Raw genomic sequence first — 22,570 nt, 5'->3', positions numbered from 1 at the left:
GGAGTCCGGCCCAGGGGCGACAGTGGCTCGGGGAAGAGGGGGTTGCCCCATTCAACTCCCACTGGTGGGATGGGCGGCAGCTCTGCACCAGCTCTTGGGGGTGCAGGTGGAACCCCCAGTCGCTCAAAAGGAAGTTTCTACAAAACGGATCCCAGCAACCCACACTCAGAGCAGCTGTGGGGTGCTGGCCCCATGCTGAGTGCCACACACACGAATCCCGGTCCCCGGAGGCAGTGTGCGGCCCCACAGGTGCTCTGGAGCCAGGCAGCTGGGGGCATCTGGGCTGCTTCTCTTCCCTCCTCTGGCTGGTTGCGGGCAAGCGGCTCGACCTCTCCCTGCCTCGGTTGCTCTTCTATAAAATGGGCCAGTGATGGCTGCCCACCTCACTACAACAAGCAGGAACTGAGGCCCGAGTTCAGTCCGGGGCACCCAGCACAGTGCCTGCCATGCAGGATGTCCTCACCTGGCTCCCCCACCTAGTGATTTATGAGCCTCAGCACCCAAACAGTGCTCATGTCCGAGCAGGTGCCCGACAGGAGTTTGCCAAGTAAAGAGGGAATCCTGCACGCTGCAACCCTCAACCCGATTCCATGAGGTTTGAGCACTGCTCCCCCATTTCATAGAGGGGAAAGGTGAGACCCTGTTCCTAGGCCACGGAGCTGGTGAGCAACTCTGCCAAGGCACAAACCCAGGGCTGTTGGGCTCTAGAACCCACGCTTTCATGTTTTTAAACTCCTATTTTGGGGGGCGCCAGGGTGGCTCAATTGGTTCAGTGTCTGCCTTTGGCTCCGGTCATGATCCCAGGGTCCTGGGAATCGGGCTCCCTGCTCAGCGGGGAGGCGGCTTCTCCCTCTGCCTCTGCCCCTCCCCCCAGCTCATGCTCTTGTGCCCTCTCTTGCTCTATCTCAAATAAATAAATAAATAATCTTAAAAAAAATAAACTCCTTATTTTGGAAATTTTCCATATTTACCGGAAACACAAGAAAACAAAGAGGGGACAATGATGAGCCCCACATACGACCGTCCGGTTCTGAGAACTTTCATTCATCTGGGTCAGCGATTCCTAACCCAGGGCAATTTTGCCTCCAGGGACTTTTGCAATTTCTGGACTTTTATGATGGTCATAAATGGAGGCATCTGTTGGGCAGAGCCCAGGGACGCTGCTAACATCATACGATGTGCAGGACAGCCCCGCAGCAGAGAACGATCTGGCTCCAAGTGTCAGTAGTGCCAAGGCTGTGGGGCCCTGGTCTTAACCATGCTTTCAGCTACCCCCCTCCGAGTACCACAGGGGTTTGGTCTACACTTGGGGGTGGGGGGGGGCAGTGCATTATAACATGGGAACAGGGAGAGCAGAATCTATGAAGGGTGACCTTGAGGGGGACACTCCCACTCCCTCAGTAAACAGGCATTGACCCCACACCTGGCCAGGCTCCATAGGAGGCCTGGGAGCCAATAGGTCTCCTCAGATTTCTTTGAGCCTCAGATTTCTTTTCAAAATCAATCGATTTCACATAAAAATCTGCATTCCCAACCTCTCTTTTTTAAAAGAAGGCCAACGGGGCACCTGGGTGGCTCAGATTGTTAAGCATCTGCCTTCGGCTCAGGTCTTGATTCCAGGGTCCTGGGATCGAGCCCCACGTCCGGCTCCTGGCTCAGCAGGGAGCCTTGCTCTCTCTCTCTCTCTCTCTGTATCTGTGTCTCAAATGAATAAATAAAATCTTAAAAAAAAAAAAATAAAATAAAATAAAAGAAGGCCAACGTCAGGCCACTCGGAGCCTTAGTTCCGGGCTGGTGCTGAGGGCACCCGCCTCTTCAGTCGGCAATCCCTGCCCGGCCCCTGGGCCGCATTTAGGGCCACCTGACCCCAGTGTTTCGACCCCTGGAGCACGAAGAACATGGGGCTCTAGAACCAAAGGAACCAATTCCTGGTGAAGTCCAAATGTTCTAACTCTCCTGAGCCTCAGTTTCCTCATCTGTCCCGCAGAAATGGTAACAGTACCTGTGTAACAGGTGGGCATGAGGATGAACCCAGGTAAAGTGCTGGCTCCCGCTGGTCCAAAGAAGAGCCCAGAGCGCTCGGGCTGCTTACCATTAAGTCAAAGATAAGACAGTCCCCACCCTTGAGAAACTCAGTCTGGGGGAACAACAGGTGAAGATGCAGATGACACCCTGAGGTGCTAAGACACCAGGGGATGGACAGGAAATGGGGAGCCCCAAGGAATACTGGCCCGGGGGTACACGGGCAGCTTCCCAGACGTGGTAACATTCCACTTGGCCTCGAGCAATCAATCAACATTACCAGGCAGGGTGCAGGGAGGGTATCCTAGGCAGGAGGGGACCAGCATGTGCAAAGGGCACGGTGTCCACCAGCCCCGGGGATGCTGCGGTCACAGCAAGGCCGATGGTGGACGCCAAAGCTGATGGTGGCGGCGCTGGAGAGGGCTCACTGCGCGCCCACCCGGGAGAAGTTGGAATGCTCCCACATGGGCTTCAACGAGCAGCCCCCGTGAAACAGAAACCCCTCCTTGTCGAAAGGAACTTTCTTCTCAGTCACCCTCAAAATCTCAACAAGAATGCAATGCTTTAAAAAAAAAAAAAAAGAATCTGGTTCGCAAACCAGCCTGCCAGGAGCCCCCGGTCCCTCCCCAGCACACATGCCACCAAATATCTGGAGTCAAATAGATCCATGACCGTGTGAGTATGTAGCTCACGGAGGGCCAGTTTGGTGGTGGTGGGGAGGGGAGTGGCTGGTGAATAGGGGGGCTGGGGACCAAGCGCCACTCAGCCCTCCATTGTTGCGTTAGTATTTGCCATCTGCTCATGTTGCATTTCCACCGCAAGGGATGATGGGACAGAAGGAGAAGAAGAGGCCAGTTCAGGGCCGGGGAGAAGGAGCCTTGGAGTCTCCTCTGCCTTCTTTGTGTTGGTGCCTGGCTCGGCCTCCACCGCCAGATAAAGCCCCAGCCAAGCCATGCCTCCTTCCGGGAGTCACCCCTCCAGGGGGATTGGGCTGAGGGAGGGGGAGGCGTCCCCAGCCAGCCAGAGCTTCCCTCCCTCCCTCCCTCCCTCCCTCCCTCCCTCTGCTGGGCTGGGTGGGGAGGGAGCCGGGGGTGCACAGAGCAAGCGAGCTGGAGGGGAGGAGACACCGAGCCTGGCACTGCTGACTCCTACAGGCCCGCCTGGGCAGGGCTGCTCCGCCCACAGCCTCCATTACCTCCAGGAAAACCCAAGAGGCGGCCCCAGGCTGCAGGGGAGAGGGGAAGGCCGGGACTCTCATCCCAGCTCTGCAGGGCCTGGAGACCGCCTCCTGAGAAATCGGGGGAGGCCATCAAGGGCCATGGAAGCCTGAAGAGCATCCACTGATTAATATTTCCTGAACACCTACTACGTGCTCCACCTGGGTGGGAACCTCAAAGGCCCAGAGGCAGGTACCCAGCATGGGCGACTTGGGCCAGATGGCAGGGATGCTGCTCAGGAGCCCAGACCTCTGTTCTTTTAAGAGAAGACAAGTACAGATGCTTATGTGAAATGTGGTTTTTAAATGCTGGCAACTCATTCAGATTAAACACACACACACACCCCCCACGCTGGGCAAAGAACATACGTTGGTAGGGCAGATTTGACCTAAGGATCTTCCGTGTACGACCGTGACCATTGAGGCTGTGGTCCCAGGCCTTAGAAAGAGCACAGAGGGAGGGAACAGACACACCGACCAAGGTCAAAGCGGGGTCAAATCCTGGCTTTGCCACTTATGCCCGGTGACCCTGGGCAAGTATATAGACCCCTCTGAACCTCAGGTTCCTCCCCAGTGAACAGGGATAACAACAGCTCCCTCTGGGGTTGTTACGGGAAGCAGAGACAGGGCACAGAAAGCCCTTCGTATATGTGCTCCATAGAACTGCAATCGTCGGAGCCATAGTAGATGCTCACGAAAACTGCAGGCTGGTAGTCACGCTGCTACTGAGGGCTGAAGGGCCCCCGCTGGGGCCGGCGCAGAGAGGGAAAGAAGATGCCTCTTCACTCTGCCCTGCCTCCAAAAACCTCTGAGGAGGTACGGGCCATCAGCCTAAAGTTCAGAGCTGGGGAGTATGCTAGACACAAGCCATGGGGGCCACGGATTTTTCCCACAGCGCTTCCCATTTAGAAACATTCGCTGCTGACTTTTAGACACCAGAAGGTTCGTAGAAGACTCTCGAGGTCCAGCTCTCTCTCCAAAATAGGAAAATCGGGTCACACTTGGCCATCACCTCATTCCAGTGAGGATGCCAGTGAGCTGCCAGACAATCTGTCCCCCCTTTTTTTTTTTAAAGATTTTTATTTATTTATTTGTCAGAGAGAGAGAGAGCACAAGCAGGGGGAGCAGCAGAGGGAGAGAGAGAAGCAGGCTCTTCACTGAGCAAGGAGCCCGATGTGGGGCTCGATCCCAGGACCCTGGGACCATGACGTGAGCCGAAGGCAGATGCTTAACGACTGAGCCACCCAGGCGTCCCAATCTGTCCCCCTTTTGATGAGGCGCGGGCTCCACCGTCGCCGCGGGTCCCGCTAGTCCTCACGGTGTCTCGGCGGCAGACGCGCTCCTGCACGCTGCCAGGCCGCCCGTGGGCCTTTGTTGGCCGAGAGGGGGCCGGGGGGCCGGGCCGGGCTGCAGTCCACCCGGGCAGCCTGGCTCTGTGTGGGTGTCACCACTTGGCCCCGAGTGGTTTTGCTGTTAGCCAAAGAGATTTCCTTGGAAAGCATCACACTCTTATCCACCAGAAAATTAATCAAAATGACACCTCCTGAACAAGACGTTTTGGCTCGACGGAAACCAAACCAAACAAATCAGCGAGGCTTCTCTGTGCCTCCGGGCATGGGTGCAGATGGGAAGGCCTGGTCAGCAGGACACAGGGAGGGTGGCCACGGGGCTGTGACGGGGCCTGGGCCAAGGGACACCTCACATGGTCTCCCATGCCCTTCCCAGGCCCAAGGCCCCATGGCTCCAGCTCACACTTCCAGTTCCGCACACGCCTAGAAAGATCTCCAGGTGTGAGGGGCCCCCTGTGTTGACCCGAGCCGACGGCCACCTGTTCAGGTGGGGTCTCTGGAACCCCACAAGGCCCAGGGAGGTGAGGATTCCAGCGAGCTCAGGGCATACCGCATGGGACGTTTCTAGGCTGAGGACTCTCACTCCTACCAACTGCACCCAGGAGCTCGGAGGGTACCACTCACCCCACTTGGTTCTCACACGACACTGTTCAGGTCTCAACACGGCACGGCCGACCCTGGATGCCAGCCCAAGCTCAGGGGACAGAAGGAGCCTGGCGGTTCTCCAAGCAAAACGGACTTACCACGTCACTCCCTTGCTATGAACCCTTCCATGGCTCCCCATTGCCCTCAAAATTGTGTTAAACACCTGTGTGTGGCCCGAGACCCTGCCTAACCTGGCCGTGACCCCATGTCCCCCAACTCTCCCCCTTGTTCACTAGGCCAAGCCACACTGCACATCCTGCCATTGCTCTGCCGCGCGTGCTGTCCCCTGTCCCCCCTCAGGGCCTCTGTGCACCCTTTCTCTAACATCACACTGACTTCCTCATCATCCAGGTCCCAGCTAATGGGGCCCTTCCTTGGAGGCCGTCCTTGGCTCCCTCAGAGCAAGCCAGGGTCCCCTTTTGAAATGACTATGTACTGAATTTTCTTAGGATTTGGTCACTGCCTGTATTCTTCCACTAGACACAAGCTTTCTGGGGGAGGAGATCACAGCTCTCTCCCAAGGCAATGGAGGACAGCGCTGAGAAAGCGGGTTCATATCCTGATGCCCCGCTGTGTAACCTTGGGTAAGTTACTTAACCTCTCTGTGCCTTAGTTTGCTCGCCTGTGCAAAGGTGATAAAAGCAGCACCCCTCCCCCCACCTTCTGGGGCGTTGACCAGCTGCGAACAGTGCGTGCCACCGCAGGGCTGGCTCTGTGTCACCATCGCCACGATACCTGCAGACCACTGAACGATTGGACAGTCTGTCCCGGGTCACTCCATTCATTTCCAGGCAAAGCTGGCTTTTCGGATCTGCCGATGCTCAGCATCAGAACCGTCCTTCGGAGAGTTCTGGAGTCTTTCCCTTCCTTTCTCTTCCCACCACTATTCCTCGTCACTTTGCATCAAACACCAAACCCGTTTCCCGTCAAGCTGAGCTTCCCTGGTCCTGCTGCCTGCCGCCCGTGAACCAACAGCTGAGTGGCCTGAGGCTCACAGAGGCTCAGGGACCTGCCCACGGACACACAGCTAAAACATGCCGGAGATGGGGTCTAGCTACAGCAAGAGAGAAGTCCAATGCTTAAAGGCTACAAGTTAAAAATCTTGGAACACCGTAAAAAACAATATAAAAGTGTAATGGGAAACTTTTACATAGTACAGCATGAAGATAGAGACCATTGTCCGATAAACACATGTGCATCAGCATTAAAATCATGGCACGGACCACGTACATTCTTGTACCTGGGCACAGAGGGCCTGGGGTACCAGGCCAGCCCTCATCTCAGCCTGTGGACCGACGGCCTGCTTCTCCGGCAGCTCAGGTCAGAGGAAAAGGCCTGGGTTTCAGGGGAGCTCGTAAGGAGGTGGTGTATCCTCGGGCTGGCACCCCCAGGCCCCGCCAGGCCAGCCCAGGCCACAGCCCGGCACGGTCACATGGGCAGGCGCCGGTCCGGGTCCCTGGTGCTGGGTGCGGGGGTGGGCGGACTACTTCCTGGCCCTGTTCCTGGGGTGCGGGGAGACCCTGGCCCAGCTGCCCTGCACCCTCCCTGGGCCTCCCACTACATCTGCAAAGTGAGGGAGGAGGGAGAAGGAGGAGGGCAGGAAGGAGGGAAGGTGGGGCTGGCCAAGTTAATAAAAACAAGGACCAATTTTCTCTCCGTGCCCCCCCTGCCCTCCCCAGGAACTCCTGCTTCAGCTCATGGGCTAGCAGGAAGGGGGAAAAACATACCCCAAAAGGCCCCTGCCCAGCTCCAGGGGTGAAAGCTGACGGCCCTCCCTCCTGGGCCCCACGAGAGGGTCCCCACCCTTCCCCTGACTCTGGAAGGGTCATGGGGGCACAGTGATGGGTGGTGGGCTTTCAGGGGAGTGCTACAGCTCACCCTATGGGGACAAGATCCCTTGCCAGCATTCCCACGGGGCCAAGGGAGCCCCGAAACCCCTGCCCCACTCTTCACTCCATGGGGACCTCGGGGACCCTCGGAGGGAGTCTGAAGAGGGTGGGTAAGGGCAGGAGATGGAATCTGGGGCTGGGGGGGGGCTTCACACTGTCAGGGGAGGGGAGGAAGGCCTATTGTGGACTCACTGAGAGGAATCGGCTGGAGCCAGTGTGGAATCCTGGCTTTGGGGGAATCCACCCCTGCACTCTAGGAGAACCCCCGTCTCCCAGACAGTGGTCCCAGGGGCAGAACTAGGCACAGCGAGGATGCAGGGCCAAGTGGCGCAGGTTACCGGCCCTGAGCCCAGGCCTCACTCGCAGATCTGAATCCCGGCTTCACGATTTTTTGGGTGGACAAGCAATTCAACTCTTTGGTGCCTCAGTTTCCTCCTCTGTAAAATCAGGACAACGACTGGACCTACCTCACAGGGTGGGAATGGCTGGTGCCTGCAGTCAGGGCCCCACCACAAGCTGTGACGATCATTATTCTAGAAGGACTCCTCCAGCTCACACCCTCAGTGCAGGTAGAGCCCTGGACATCTTTGGGTCTGCATAAACGCGCGTGCACACACTGACGGGCACCACCTGCCCCAGACAAAGCCCTCCTGGGGCCAAGTTTAACATGCTGGGTTGCTGAATGACTCACCACCCCTGGCTGGAATGCACTTCCTGGAACAAGTCCCCGCAGGTAGGCCTGGGGGGGCCCCACCTCCCGCAGTCTGGTAGAGATGAGAGAGCGCAGGTCCCAGCATGCCCAGCCACACTCATGTGGGATCCTGCTCCAGCAGTGGGCAGGGGAACCCCAGTTTCAGAGGCCTGCAGGCCTGAGTTCCAAACCTAGCACCGAGCTCAGATACATCTCTCTGTCTCTCAGCTTTAGTCTCTGCCTCTAAATGGGGACACTAGTGCCAACCACATGGGGACAACTGCAGATCACAGAAAAAGATTGGAAAGTGCAAAGACCAAGGGCCCAACAGGCCCCAGTGTTAGGAGACTTGCTGGAGGCATGGGCAGCCAAGGTCCTCTGATTTTCCCCCCGATGTGCTTCTAAACCATCAGCACTGTGTGATTGGAGGCGGGGGGGGGGGGGTTCCCTATTTAACAAGGAACAGTCACCATAGCTCAAGGGAGAGGAGGACAGAGAAGCAGCTCCTGACATCATCATTGTTGGAAGACAGATTGCATTTGTCTGGAGATGGGGCAATCCCAGAGGGCTTCTCAGAAGAGGTGGCATTAACTTCGGTTCTGAAGGATCAATAGAAGTTTCAAGACCATGAGATCTGTGAGGCCACTGTCTAGCTGTTACTGGCCTTGGGCCAGTGACTCACCAGGTGGCAGGTAAGTGAGTAGCACAGGTGTAAGACAAGACAGAGCAACGGGTTCCCGGCAGGGACCAGACAGGGAAGCCCAGTCAGGCATCCCAAGTCACACCGTTGAAATAACATTGCCTGACCAAATAGAACGAGTACACCAGCTAAATGCTGTCCGTGGGCTGCAAGACCACAACCACTGAAACCTTCCAAACTTCCATTGCATCTCCTACCAAATCGGAATCACGCTGATGCCCAGTGCACATGATGGCTGGGAAAGGTAAATGAGTCCACACACACGAAGGGCCTGGTGCAGCGCCTGGAACACGGTCAACCAAGTGGAGATATGCGGGCAGGCAGAGGGTTGGAAGAGCAGAGGGGGGACCCCCAGGCAGACCCTAGGAACAGTGAGAGACCCCACTGAGGGGCGGGACAGGGCAGCTGGCTGAGCTGTGACGGGTCCAACCCTGCCTTATCACACCAGGCTGTGTGGCCTCCCACAAGTCCCTTCACCTCCCAGAGCCTCAGTCTCCCTCTCTGTAAAGTGGGGGCGATGATAAAGATCCTTCCTCCAGAGACTGGTGTGAGAACGAGGTGCCACAGAAACCAGCAGACGGAGCGCTTGGAACAGACCTGACAGGAACCACTGTTAAATGACCGAACGTGGCCTCGGGCGGGGTTTCTCAGCCTCGGAACTACTCGTGTGCAGAGCTAGAGAATCCTCTGTCGTGGGGGGCTGTCCTGTACGTTGCAGAGTGTGTAACAGCACCCCTGCTTTCTTTCTTTTTTAAAAAAGATTTATTTATTTATTATTTGAGAGAGAATGAGAGCGTGCATACAGGGAGAAGCAGACTCCCCGCTGAGCAGGGAGCCCGATGCGGGGCTGGATCCCAGGACCCTGAGATCATGACCTGAGCTGAAGGCAGACGCTTAACTGGCCCACCGAGGGGCCCCATCACCCCTGGTTTCTACCCACTAGATGCCAACAGCCCCCCTCACATCCAGCTCACAACCAAAATATCTCGACATTGCCCAGTGTCCCCTGGACTAGGGGACCAGCAGATAATAAGCTGCAAAGACAGGTGTGTCTTAAACACTGAAGGTCTCCGCTGCAGAATCAGTCTGGCCTCAGTCTTCCCATCAGCAAAACGGATACAATGATGGTTTCTTTGGGGTTGTAGGGAGCATCCCAGGGAAGCAGAGATGTGGAGGGACGAGGCCTTTGCAAGTTACAAAGGGCCACGTGCAGGCTGGCCCTGCACCGTCCCCAGCCCCTCTGGTCGGCTGGAGGCTGACTCGTGCCTTCAGAAGGAGGACCCACCCTGAGTTCTGAATGTCACCCTGAGCACATCCTTAGGTGTATAAGGACAGGACAGGAGGGCAGGGGCTGTCCCTGCTCACTGCGGTAACCCCGGAAGGACCATAGTGCTCAGCATACAGCAGGCGCTCAATAAATGCTGGATGAATAAGCAGGCGGTCACAGCAGCGAAGCTCAAAGCTCAGGGCAAGAAGAGGCGCCCAAGGGAGGGACGGAGACACTCCAGCCGGGCCAGCAGTCCCTCAGCCAGCCAGCCAGACACCATTTCCTGTCTGTGGAAGTGAGACATGCCCTTTGAGCTCTCACTTCCTGAGCCCCTCTCCCCACTCTGGGGTCTGGCAGGAGGCGGGCGGTGGGGAGATACTCACATTCCTGAAGGAGGGAAGCCCCGTGGAGCCCAGCCACCTCCGCAGAGCCCGCGGGAAGGCCCCGTGGTCCCGCTCGGCCTGAAGCACGTGGGCCTCCAGGAAGGAGACGTGGTGCCCGACCATCCTGACGAAGGCCTGGCGGAGAGAAGGGAGAGCCGGGGATGCCACATCTGCCGCGGACTGGGACACAGTCCTGGCCGCGCTGCTCCAGCCTGCGGAGAGGGGCTGGCCTCGGTGTGTGCTCCCGGGGGGGTCACACGGGGCCTGCTCAGCGGGGACATCCTCAGACGCCCTGACCGTAACAGTAACGGCTCCCCTGTGTCCTCTCACCTTCTCCCCATGGGGACCCTAGTTTTAGCCTCTATTTTACAGAGGAGGGACACTGAGGCTCAGAGGGGTCGGGTCGTCTGACCAAAGTCATGCGGCCAGCAAGTGGCCGAGAGAGGAGTCAGGTGCATATCCATCAGACTGCAGAGCCTTCTTTATTAAAGATGAGCTCTTTAGAAATTGCCAAAATGCTCACTTTCATAGTTGATGGGGATAGCAGAGAGTCTCAAACTCAGAGGCTGCTAAGGTGCAGGCAGGTGACCAGCAGGTGAAGGAGGGCTGAGTGGAGGCTAGGATGGCCCAGAAAGCTGGGTCCAAGCCCATGGGGGCCACTCCGCTCCAGGCCTCTGATACAAAATTCCCAGGTGCAAAAAAAAGAAAAAAAAAAACAGAGAGAGAGAGAGAGAAGAGGGAGAGAACACTCTGGGGTCAGACTCTGTGGATTAGAATCCAGGTTCCGTCACTTACTAGTTGTGTGCTTTCTGGCAACTTACTTAATTTCCACAAGCCTCAATTTTCTTACCCATTAGATGATAATAATGATGGTACTACTATACTGAAGACAAATAATACCAACCTTGCTAAGCAGTTAAGTGCTTAGCACATATCGACCTCAATAAATGTCAGATATCGTTTTGAAAAAAAAAAAAAAAAAACCTGTAGATTTTATGAAAAGTCTCCAGTTTTTATCAATGTTAGCAATAAATTCACAATTAAAAAAAAATAATATTGTGTAGGCCCAGAAAGATTCAACCCACCCATCGGCCTCCTTTTTGTGGTATCTCTTCATGCCTTCCTGCACACTGAGCACACGTGAGTGCCCGTGTTCGCGTGTGTACGTGTTCCTGCGTGTGTTCGTGTGTGTGTCTGCATGCGCATGGATTTAAGTGTGTGCGCGTGGTCATGTGTGTCAACGTGTTTGTGTGTTGCATGCATACATGGCTAAGGCCACCGAAGAGCCATGTCACAAAAGCCTCACCTCTGTTTACCTGCCTTGTTCCCACAGTGGACTGGAAGAGAGCTTCTCTCACCAGGAAGAGGAAGGAGGACATCTCAGGGCTGGGCCCTCCGAGGGAGCCTCCCTTCACTAGAAGGAAGCTCATGCCGCACCCCCCCCGCCCCCCGCCAAGGCCTACAAGGAGCCCACCATCCCCAGCCCTGCCCGCTCATACTCCCACACACCAGGCGCACCGGCCTCCCTTGGGTTCCCTGAAAACGCAGGCCCCACTCACCACAGGGCCCTTCCACCTGCTCTCTCCAGGCCGGGTCCTGCTCTCTGTCCTTGACGGGGTGAACCCTGCCCATCTCTCAGGCCCTCCACAGACAGGCCTTCCCTCACTGCCTCATCTACCATAGCCCCCGGCACTGTGGCGACCCCAGGTTTCCCTGTCTTCTTCTTAGCCCTCCTCAGCCTCCGAACTTCCTGTCTGCTTATTCACAATCCGTCAGCCTCCAGAATGTAGGTCCTGAAAGATCAGGTGCGGAGTCCGAGGCGGCCCCGTAGGGGCTCCGCTGGATGGAGGGCGCGGACACGAGCAGCCCGAGCAAAAAGATGCCATTGCGCCGCTGCCGCCCCAGGGTTCTGGCAGGGGCAGAGCTGGAAGGTCCAATGAGCCGCATGAGATTTGGGGGGGACGGGAGACAAGGGGCCACGGGGCCAGGGAGCTGCCCCCCAGCAGAGGCACATCTGCTTGTGAAACACAGCAGAGGGTCCCACGGTCTCCGTCCTCCCCGTCGTCCCCATCCTCCCCGTGCTCCCCATGCTAGCGTCAGTCTGCTGGGGAGTGTGAGGCGACGCTGAGGAAGCGCACTGCCGGCGTTGGAAGAGCCTCCGAAGGGCCCGCCAGCGAGAGGCCTGACTCGGGGAGGCTCCAGCACAGACGGGCCCGGGGGGACAGCGGGAGGGCCACCTCCTCTGTCGCGCTGGTGGCCGCGCCTTGGGAGTAGGGGGGACTCCTACCTACCTCGTCTTTTCTACAATGAAACTGTGCGACTTTTATGATCAGGAGGAGGGAGGGAAGACAGGGAGGAGAGAGGAAAGCCCCCTTGTTCCCAAACATATTGGCAAGTACTGACAGGTGCGAACACTTCTGGCAAAAGGCCCCCCGGCTTCAGACCAGGGCGCGGTCCAGGCAGGAGAGCCAACACTGGGCACTGAGGAGCGGTCAGGAGCAGACGCCTGCCACCCCAGCTCTACCCCCGCCCAGCTGTGTGGCCGTGGGCAGATCACCTCACCTCTCTGTGCCTCCCTGCTTCCTCTGCCAAAGGGGACCTATAATGGGACCTTCCTCCCGGGGCGGTGGCGGGTGGAGCGCCTTCTTACCAGGAAAGCACTTCGAGTCCCTGGCTCACAGCAGGTGCCCTGTATGGACTCGTTTTTAATACTAAAACTGAGAAAGGCCCAAGTGCCTGCCCGAGTGGTCACCCTGTGGTCCCCAAGCCCCTCCTGGCAGGCAGCACTGATCTGAGGGTGGTCCTGAGCTCCCTGGAAGGGCCCGGGGTCCACAGCCAACTGGGCAGAGCAGCGAGCAGCCGCCCCGGCCAGACTCACCTCTCGGCCTGTGGCAGCAATGACCAGAACAGTAGTGGTCCTCACCGAGCATCTAAATGTGCCCCCACGGAGGTCCACGTCCTCACTCCCAGAACCTATGAACCTATTACCTTCTAGGGCCAGAGGGACTTTGCGGATGGGATTAAAGATCCTGAAATGGGGAGATGATGCTGGATTATCCAGGTGGGCCCCATGTCATCACAGGGTCCTTGTCAGAGGGAAGCAGCAGGGGCAGAGTAAAAGAGAGTCTGGAAGAAGCTACGCGTGGGGAGGAAGCCATGAGCCAAGCAATGCCGGCAGCCTCTGGAAGGTGGACAAGGCCCGGACCCGGAGGCTCCCCAGAGCCTCCAGAAGGAACCAGCCCTGCTGACAGCTCAATGTGAGCCTGTGAGACACATCTTGGACTTCCAACCTCAGGAGGATTGTTAAGATACAAATCCGTGTTGTGTTAAGTCCCTAAGTCTGTGGCTATTTGTTACAGTTATAGGAATGCTTTGTGGCCGGGTCTCTCCTGCTGGAACACGGCCACGGACGGCCCCTGTCTCTCCCACTGCGAGAGCCCCGCAGCAGCACACAGTAGGCCCTCAGCATGAGCAGACTGCCTGCCATGGGAAGGGCTGGGCCAACCCAACGAGGCGAGAACCAGGGCTTCAAATCCTCACATTTTCTTTCCTCTGTCAAACGTGTGGAATAAAATTCAAATGAATCAGCTATTCCAAGGGCAAAGTTTTAATTATATTCCTGCCTCATTCTCTCCTGACAAGAATGTTAACTCTCTGCTAACTCCAGTGTGGACTGCCACGCTCCTTTCCTCCACAGCTCGGAGGGGCTCACATCCCCTCTGTCCAGGCGACCGCGATTAAACGGCAAGCTCCTCCCAGCCTCCCAGGCTCTTCACTGTGTAAGGAGCCAGGACCCCAGGCTGAGGGCCCCGGGAATGATGAAGAGCTTGGGCTCCAGCGGATGCCAGCCGAAGTCCCAGCTTCAAGGCATGAGTGGTGGGACCCCGGGAAAGTGGCTTCCCTCCTGGAGTTTATGCTCCTCCTCTGGGAGATAGGACAATGAGGGTGTCGACTTTGTAGTGCAGCAAGGAGAAAAATGAGATACCCTGGGCTTAGCCTGGGGCTCCCACAAATAAGATGTGGGTGAAGTAAGTCAGCAATGAGGCAACAGGGCATGGTGGGGATTGTGGTAAGCTGCAGGACACGGGCCCCATCTGAGGGACGGCGGCCATTAGCTCTACAAAAACACAGCCCAGGGCTTGGAAATGTTCTACTTCTCAATTTGGGTCATCCTCATATGGGAGTTGATGTGTGTAAAAATTCACTGAGCCATACACTTACGATGTGTATACTTCATGTATTTATACCTCGAGAAATAAACCTTGAGATTAAAGTATTTAAAGTATTTAAAGAAATGTGGGCTAAATGCTGTTAAAGCTTCTGAATTTCCAAAAGCGGCTTAAAAGTCAGATTCTTATAAAAAAAGTACCCTAATTTTTAAGTGGGGTACTTTATATAAATTCGTGTTTGTCATATTTTTAAAAATACCATGTAAGGGGCGCCTGGGTGGCTCAGTCGGTTAAGCGGTTGCCTTCGGCTTGGGTCATAAACCCAGGGTCCTGGGATCGAGCCCCGCATCGGGCTCCCTGCTCGGCGGGGAGCCTGCTTCTCCCTCTCCCTCTGCCTGCCTCTCTGCCTACTTGTTCTCTCTCTCTCTCCCTGCCAAATAAATAAATAAAATCTTTAAAAAAAAAAATACCACGTAAGCACAGCCCCTCTTTGGCCACCAACCCCCTGCACTGGGTCTAACGCCTGATGTCCTCGAGACCGGATTGGCATTTCAGAAGAGAGGATGAAAGACCCAGAACAAGCCCACGGATCTCGCAAAGAAAGCTCACGATCCCAGACACACCTCTAGCTGGTCCACTTTGGCATAGATGCCACGCATTTCTGTCACTTTGGCCTGAAGGAGCGGGATGTTTTCCTCCAAGATCTGTGAAGTGTCGCTCCTGATCTGCAAGAAACAAAACAGCTCATCAGGCCCTCTGCCCTGGTACCCCAGGCTCCGGCCGGTCTCTCGGGTCGCCCAGGGTCTGCAGAGACCTCGCGGATGGTCAAGAGGCCGAGCGGCATCCTGCACAGGGATAGCCCACCGCCTCTCGGGCCCCAGACCTACTCAGGTGTTACTTACTGAACCGCCGATTGTTTCCCCCACAAACACCTGACAACACCAATCCCAAACGAAAGAGCCCCATTTTCAAACCACTCAACTGGAGCAAATGGAAAGAAATCAAAATCTCTTCTCTAAACCCAAGTTGAGGTAAGTTTTCACTGCCCTGAAATTAATGATACTAGTAAGTCGATAATAATTACTAACATTCATTAATAATGTGAATGAAAACCACAGCTTTCCTGTATCCGAGTGCGTCCTTCTCTGTCGACGCTGCGCTAAGCATCCCCCACACACAGCATCTCTTTTAAGTTTCCACTGCTTCTGCCTGGAAGGGCTCCAAAAGTGGCTATGACCTTTATGAAGCCACATCCTTCCCTTGGGCACTGAAATCGGACGCCTATGCCTCGATTTTCTTTAAGAGCCAAAGGACCAAGCCTAACCCCTCAGTGTGTGGGAGAGAGAGATTCCATCTCCACGTTAGCATCTCCTTACGGTGCGGGGAGGCGGCGAAAGTTGCTCTCAGATGCTAGGGAGCATCGGGACCCCCTGAGGGAGACCTTTCCAATGCTGATTCCCAGGCCCCTCTATGTCTGGGGTCAGCTGGGAATCTGTGTTTTCAGCTAAGCTCCAAAGCCATGCTGGAGTGGGGGTGTGGGGACAGTCACAGAACACCAGTGGGAACACCAGGAGCTGGGCGCAGGACTCAGCCTGGTGTCTGAGTTCGGTTCTACCCACTGTGAGCTGTGTGACCTTGGGCAAGTCACCGCACTCCTCTGAGCCTGCCTTTGCTTCTTGCTTCCTTGGCATGCAGGTGAGGAGAGAACATCTGGCACAAGTGTTGGGCACAGCTCCTGACATGGTCCCCAGTGACCACGGCCTCCTGCTCTTCACCTGCTGCAAGCCCGCTGTGGGATCCCCTCCCCTGGACTGGGAACCGGCCCTGGCGATTCGCTTCTAACAGAGACGACTCAGCCAAGAGGAGAGCGGTCACTCTGGAGACAGGGTTCCAGAGGACTGTCCCCCCAGCTTGCTGGCCTCTCTCTCTCTCTCTCTCTCTCTAGCTCATGCACGCTCCCTCTCCCTCCCCCATCTTCTTTCTCACCGGGCCTCTCCATCACCAGCCAATTGCCATGGCAGAGAGGCCCGCGTGGCTAGGGACAGAGGAACTGAGGCACACAAGTGCTGGCTTCGCGGGACGTGGTCCTGCCCCAGCAGAAGCAACACCTTGCCAGGAGGACCACAGGGACCACAGGGACCACCCAGCGCGGCCGCACGGACGCCTGACCCACAGGCGCCGCCACGTAGTGAGGACCAAAAGTTTTGGGACAGTGTGTTAACCAACAATAGATAACTAACACAGTGACAACTCAGCACAAAATTTTAATTTCAAAAATGCCTGCAGAACTATCTGTTTTTCCTCCTTTTTCTGCCTAACACATGAGGCTTCCTGTGGTTCTCCTGGAATTCTGCTCCCATCGTCCTTCAGGATGTGCCCTGGGTCTCAGAAGCGACCCCATTCCCTGAGTGTCCAAAACCAAACTCTTCCCTCCTGGTCCCCCTCCTCTGGTCACGGTGCTGCCATCTCCCTGGGCACCTGGCTCCAAGTCACTGTCCTGGGTACACTCTTGTCCCACGTCCTGGCCCCACAAGGGCACAGACAGGTCCTGAGAGGGTGGCATCTGGCATCATGCCGCCCGGCCTCCGTCTCTGCCCTGACCTCCCCGTGCCTCGGTTTCCTAGTCTATAAGATGGGGACCATACAGTACTTCTCTTGAAAGAATGCTTTGGAGGTTAAACAAGACCACCTCTGACTGGATGGGGCCCACACATGCACCTCGTGTGGTTCGCAAAGTGTCTGAGTTTTTTAATTTGACTTAATTTCCAACTTCAAGATTCAAGCGGGGCTCTTAGGAGAAATGGCTGATTCTAGAGGTGGGGCAGGGAAAACAAGCCCCTGAAGAATCTTCTAGTTCCAAAACGTAAGGGAGTGTTTTTTGGTTGTTTTTAAACATATTTTTCCTTAGGTAATCTCTATGCCCAGCATGGGGCTCGAACTCACGACCCTGAGATCGAGAGTCGCCTGCTCCAGTGATGGGGCCAGCCAGGCGCTCTGTAAGGGAGTGTTTACACAGGAGCCAACCAGAAAGAGCCAAATGGCCGTAGCGGGAATAATCTGGACAAGAGAATACATAAGGCGATATGGGATTATAACTCGAAGGACAACAGGAATCCATGAGAGTCTGTCAGGAAGAAATGACGGGACACAGGCTACGGGAAGGGGACCACGGGGGCCAAGCGCCCCTGACATGATGCCACCTCTGTGGATTCTCTCCAGAAACCCGCCACCCCGTCCAACCACCAGAAAACCATCAGACAAACCCAAGCTGAGGGACCCTCTACAAAATACCTGACCAGAGCTCCGCAAAACTGCCAAGGTCACGAAAAGCCAGGAAAGACTAAAACGTCACAGAGGAGGAGACCAAGTGGACAGGACAACCGAATGCACTGTGGGACCTTGGCCAGAAAGAGGACATCAGTAGGGAGCCTGCGAAAGGAGAATCAAGTGTGGAGCTTAGTGAGCAACACACCCATGTGGGCTTCTTAGTTCCGGCGAAGGTACGGTGGCCACGTGAGATGCTCGCTCCGGGGGGAGGCTGGCTGAGGGGCGTGTGGGAACCCTCGGTACCATCCCTGCTCTCTTCCTGTAAATCTAAAACTATTGCAAAACAAAACATATAAACATGGCTTTAAAATACTCAAGTGAGGGGCGCCTGGGTGGCTCAGTGGTTAAGCGTCTCCCTTCGGCTCAGGTCATGATCCCGGGGTCCTGGGATCGAGCCCCGCATCAGGCTCCCTGCTCGGCGGGAAGCCTGCTTCTCCCTCTCCCACTCCCCCTGCTTGTGTTCCCTCTCTCGCTCTCTCTCTCTCTCTCTGTCAAATAAATAAATAAAATCTTTAAAAAATAAGAAATAATAAATAAATAAATAAAATACTCAAGTGATTAAGTAGGGCTTTACAAGGTGTCTTAAAAGTCAGCCCCTCTGGCAACACTGGGCCTAAGTCTCCCTGGCGCGAAAGGCTGGGCTGAGCAGTGGTGGCAACTTCCAGGTGGGGCATGAGCTCCCTGGTGACACAGTCACCACCCCTCCCTAATGCCTCACCCCCTGCCCCCTTCACTCAGGTCCAGATCCTGCCTGGCTCCTGTAGGCACCTGCATTTTTGCCCCTTGTCAGGAAAAAGCCCTCAATATTTTCCCTTTCTTCCCCCAAGGCCAAATCTCTAGAGACAGACCCATCCCCTCCCCGCCACAAGGCTAAACTGGAGAAATCACCAAGGTTCAGTGACTCAACGAAGAGTAGATAACTCACAGCAGGGGCGGGACACAGTGGATCAAATGCAAATCTTTTCTTTCTGCTAATTTCTAAAAAAATGAATAGGGTGAGAACAAAGAAAATCAGGAGGGCCTGGTCCTAGTGACCCACCGACCGGAGAGAAGGGAATGCTGCAGAGAGGAGATTCACGGAGCACGTCCTTCCCTTCCTCTAGCTCTGAAGGAACCCAAGGAAGAGAGCATCTGGGGCCGGGCAAGAAGGCCCCTCTCTGAAGGCTCCTCTCCGATTACTGGAATTGCAGGCCATGGGGAGCTAGCTAAAGCTGCCCGGATGGCAGGCTGCGCGTGCGTGGGGGGAAAGTAGAGAGTAATCCTGGGGGTCTGAAAGGCCCCCAAACCTTTCTTGTGGTTCCCCATGAGCTGGGAACTGGAAGGTGGAAAATAAGGGTGGGAGGGGCACAAGGGCAGCACCCCACGAACCTTCGCCACGTGCTGAGAACAGGCCCTGGGAATCAGAAAGGATTTTATCTTCAACCTTTCGTGGCTGAGGACAATGAGCAAGGACAGGAAAACGAAATGGAGCCGGCCCAAGGTCACAGGGCTACCGAGTGGCAGATGGAAGGTTCCTATCCAGGTTGGTCTGAGGCCACCGGTGACACCAGAGGTCAGTGCACATGTTCTGCCAGGCCTTGCAGAGTCAGCCTGCGTCATGTCTGAGAAAAACCGAAGCGCACCCACACCAGGTGCCACGATCTGAAACGAAGGATATTTCCCTGAGAAGCCCAGATTTCTAGCTTCTTGTGAAAAAGCAGAGGACCTGGCCGCCCTGAGCCCGTGGCCCATGTGACAGCAGTCGGCTAGAGCTGGGTAAAGCTGCCCCCGTTGGTTAACCATAGTCCCTACCGCTCCCTAGAGTCTCCCAGCATGGCGTCCGTGGCAGCCCTGGGCGCTTCTCTTCTTACAGGCGAGTCAAAGGAAAGCAACACATTTCTTTCCTCACACCCACTTCACACCATCATGTCACATGCATCTGAGCGAAGAGAGGTCAGCGAGGAATCAATGCTGGCTGAGCCTCTGCCAGGACGAACGCCCAGCCAGCTTTATTGGCCTGAGGACCTGGCAGACCCTTCCCCAGCCTGGTCACCCACCTCCCCGGAGCTGGCCTCCAGAGCCCAGAAGTCTGGGCAGCGGATGTGGGGGTTATCACTGAGCAAAGACGGCTGTCCAGGATGATTCAGGGCCTCCAGGAAGGAGAGCCAAATGCACTTGACCCAAGAACACACACCAATGCCAAATGCAAGTGCTGGACCAAGGCCAACAGAGAATTTTCTCCATCCATGGGAGCGAAGTAAGAGTCTGCTCCCTGCCAGGGGTGGGGTTCTGAGGGCTCGGACAAGGTGCCCGAACTCCAGAGGGCACCGAGCTGGAGGCCGTACAAATCCTCACCGGTGTCACGACCTTCTGGTGCTTTGATAATGACGAGCCACCATGCACGGGTCACCTCCCACAGAGCCGGCACCCTGCTAAGCAGTTATTTTTATTTGAATGTAGGAAATGACAGACGGCGAAGGGCTCGGCCTTAAGCGGGCAGCCGGACGAATGTGTACGAGTGCCCGCATCCGCGTCAACAGCACCCAGCCAACGTGTCGAACACCCAGCAGCCCAGAAGGCTCCAGCCACAACCGCCCTCCCAGAGCGGACCACGATCCGGCTTCCACCACCGTGCAAATCTGTGTCTGACTCCTTCCCCCGGGCTTCACGTTCGTGAGGCACCCATGATGTTTGGGGCGCTTTGTTCTTTTGCATTCGGGCTGCTTCTGGTTTGGGGCATCGTGAACGAAGCTGCTCCGGAACATTTGTGTACGGGTCTTTGTGGACCGTCGCTTTCACCTCTCTTGGGTAACTACCTCGCTTTACAATTGCTGGGATGTAGGGTCAGCGCACGTGTGACTTCGTGAGAAGCTGCCACACCGTTTCCGAAGCAGCTGTGCCATGTGGCGTTTCCACCAGCACGTGAACAAGTGTTTCTGCTGCCCCACGCTTGCCCGCACTTGCTACCATCGGTCTTCTTCACTGTGGTCAGTCTAGAGGACGGAACGAGCACATCCCCGCCTCATCGAGTCCGCACCCTAACTCTGAGAAGGATACCGTTTGCGGTAGATTAAAGAGGGCTACAAATTCTTCCTGTTCCTTCCATGGACACGTGGGGTCTGTGTCCTCTCCCCTTGGATCTGGGTGTGTTGACCGTTGTGACCAGTAACATATGACAGAAGTGAGACCGTCAGTTTCCATACCCAACCCTCCAGAGACCTGGCGGCTTCCGCTTCCCCTCTGCTGGAATGCTTGCTTCGGGAGGCCAGACGCCACGCTCCGGAAGCCCAGGCCAGCCCCGAGGAGAGGCTGCGTGGGGAGAAGTTACACCAACCAGTCCCCGGCCGCGCAGCGCTCCCAGCCCAGATGTCAGACAAGTGAGAGGAGCCACCTGGACATCCCTGCCCCAGTGGGTGGCACGCAGCTCAGATGCACCGTCCCCTCTGGGCCCTGGCCTGGCCCGCATAACACACACCTCTAAGTTCTGGGGTAGTCTGATGCAGCCCTAGACAATCAGGACCATTATGTCCATTTTACAGAAGAGAAAAGAAAGGTACAGAGAGGGGACGGGCTGTGCCCAAGGCCCCACAGCAGGAAGAGTCAGAGCTCAAAGTGGCAGCTACCAGCATTATATCTAAGGTCTAAACAGGTGGCAGGCGCAGGGTCGTGAATTCCAGTCACATAGAGCGATCAAGGACAGGCTGGCTGTGGAGTTAATGCATCAGACAGGAAGCCGGACTCTCGTTTCTAACAGCCTGATGTGATCGGAAATGGAGCGGCTTCCCTCTGGACTGTGTACCAGAGAGCCTGGCCTCTCTCAGACCTCTAACTTGATCAGTGTTTCCAAAGGCCAACGCAGGGACCCAGGGGACAGTGTCCATGGTATAACATCACCTGCTCTCCAGAGGTCCCCACTCATCCCTAGCTTGGATCAAACAAGAAAAGGAGGTTCCAAGCCAAGGCTGAGAGCTGGACGCCTCTCTCCGTGCCACGTGCACAGATGCACCAGGTAAACTGAGCCTCAGCTGTTGGGGCAGGAGGATTTCCAGAATCTAAACGGCGTCAGCACTGAGCACTGTTGCAGGGGCCACAAAAGCATCGTACCAGACACATTCTCTGAATGCAGGTGCACTCGTTTACATACACACTCATGAAATGGTTGTCCCCCCCATGGGAACCCCACTCTGTTCCCTTTCTTAAAACACAGGACCCTCTTGGTCTCGTTTCATTTGCCTGCTTTCAGTAGGGCCCAAAGTACTGAGAAACACACTCTGCCATAAAACACACATGAGCACGTGATGGATGTACCTGGCAGGTGGCCCTGGAGTCGGGGAGCCCCTCACAGGAGCAGTGGACGGCGACCGCTGGAGAGCTCACGCGCTGTCCACAGCAGGGTGACCACGACACCACTCTGGCCGATGCTGGCCAGGTGGGCCCACGCACCCCAGGGGAGCCAGATCTTTGCTCTTCCAAAAGAAGCCAGAAATCCTGATTTTTTGCATGACATTCTATAAATGTCAGCAGCAAATTCCTTTTTCTTTTCCTTCCAGAAACATCCAACATATCTGTAGGCGGGACTGGGTCCATGGGTCATGTGCATGATCTCAGTCTTAAAATCGTTGTAGAAATGCATCGCCAGGCTTCTGGTTCGAGGAGGGCCTTATCAGCGCTGCCTGAGCCCTTGGCCTCCAGGTGACACACTCAGCTCCCCACCCCGGGAAGCCTTGGCGATTTCTAAGATAGGGTGGCCGGGCACCTCTCCCCATCCAGGCTGACTCCTGCCCCAAGCTCTCCCCTCAGGCAGATAATGGGTCTCCTTTCAAGGAGGAGGATGGCTGAACTTGAGAACAGAGTGTCCCTGGGTCACCAGTCCACCCATCTTCCAAATCCGCCCCCTGCCTGTGGGCCCCCAGGGTCCACACTGTGCCCAGCA

The 22,570-nt window shown here is 56.0% G+C and overlaps 1 protein-coding gene across 2 annotated transcripts in view; it reads right to left on the bottom strand.

The window, feature by feature from the left end:
- The window catches only part of BCAS4 (breast carcinoma amplified sequence 4), a 55,909-nt gene that overhangs the window by 16,315 nt on the left and 17,024 nt on the right, over positions 1 to 22,570 (bottom strand). Inside the window, exons 3-4 of one of the 2 annotated variants that reach the window (XM_036064678.2) lie at positions 14,955 to 15,056; positions 10,163 to 10,297 (exon numbers count right to left, since the gene is read on the bottom strand). In XM_036064678.2, the coding sequence (XP_035920571.2) occupies positions 10,163 to 10,297; positions 14,955 to 15,056 (237 nt within the window). The remainder of the gene's footprint in view (positions 1 to 10,162; positions 10,298 to 14,954; positions 15,057 to 22,570) is intronic. The other variant, XM_036064683.2, reaches the window with a different exon arrangement.

This window comes from Halichoerus grypus, chromosome 10 (assembly GCF_964656455.1).
Source record: "Halichoerus grypus chromosome 10, mHalGry1.hap1.1, whole genome shotgun sequence".
In the NCBI taxonomy this organism is placed as follows: domain Eukaryota; kingdom Metazoa; phylum Chordata; class Mammalia; order Carnivora; family Phocidae; genus Halichoerus; species Halichoerus grypus.
Note: the sequence above shows the minus strand (reverse complement) of the source record. Positions and strands in the feature narration are given on the sequence as shown.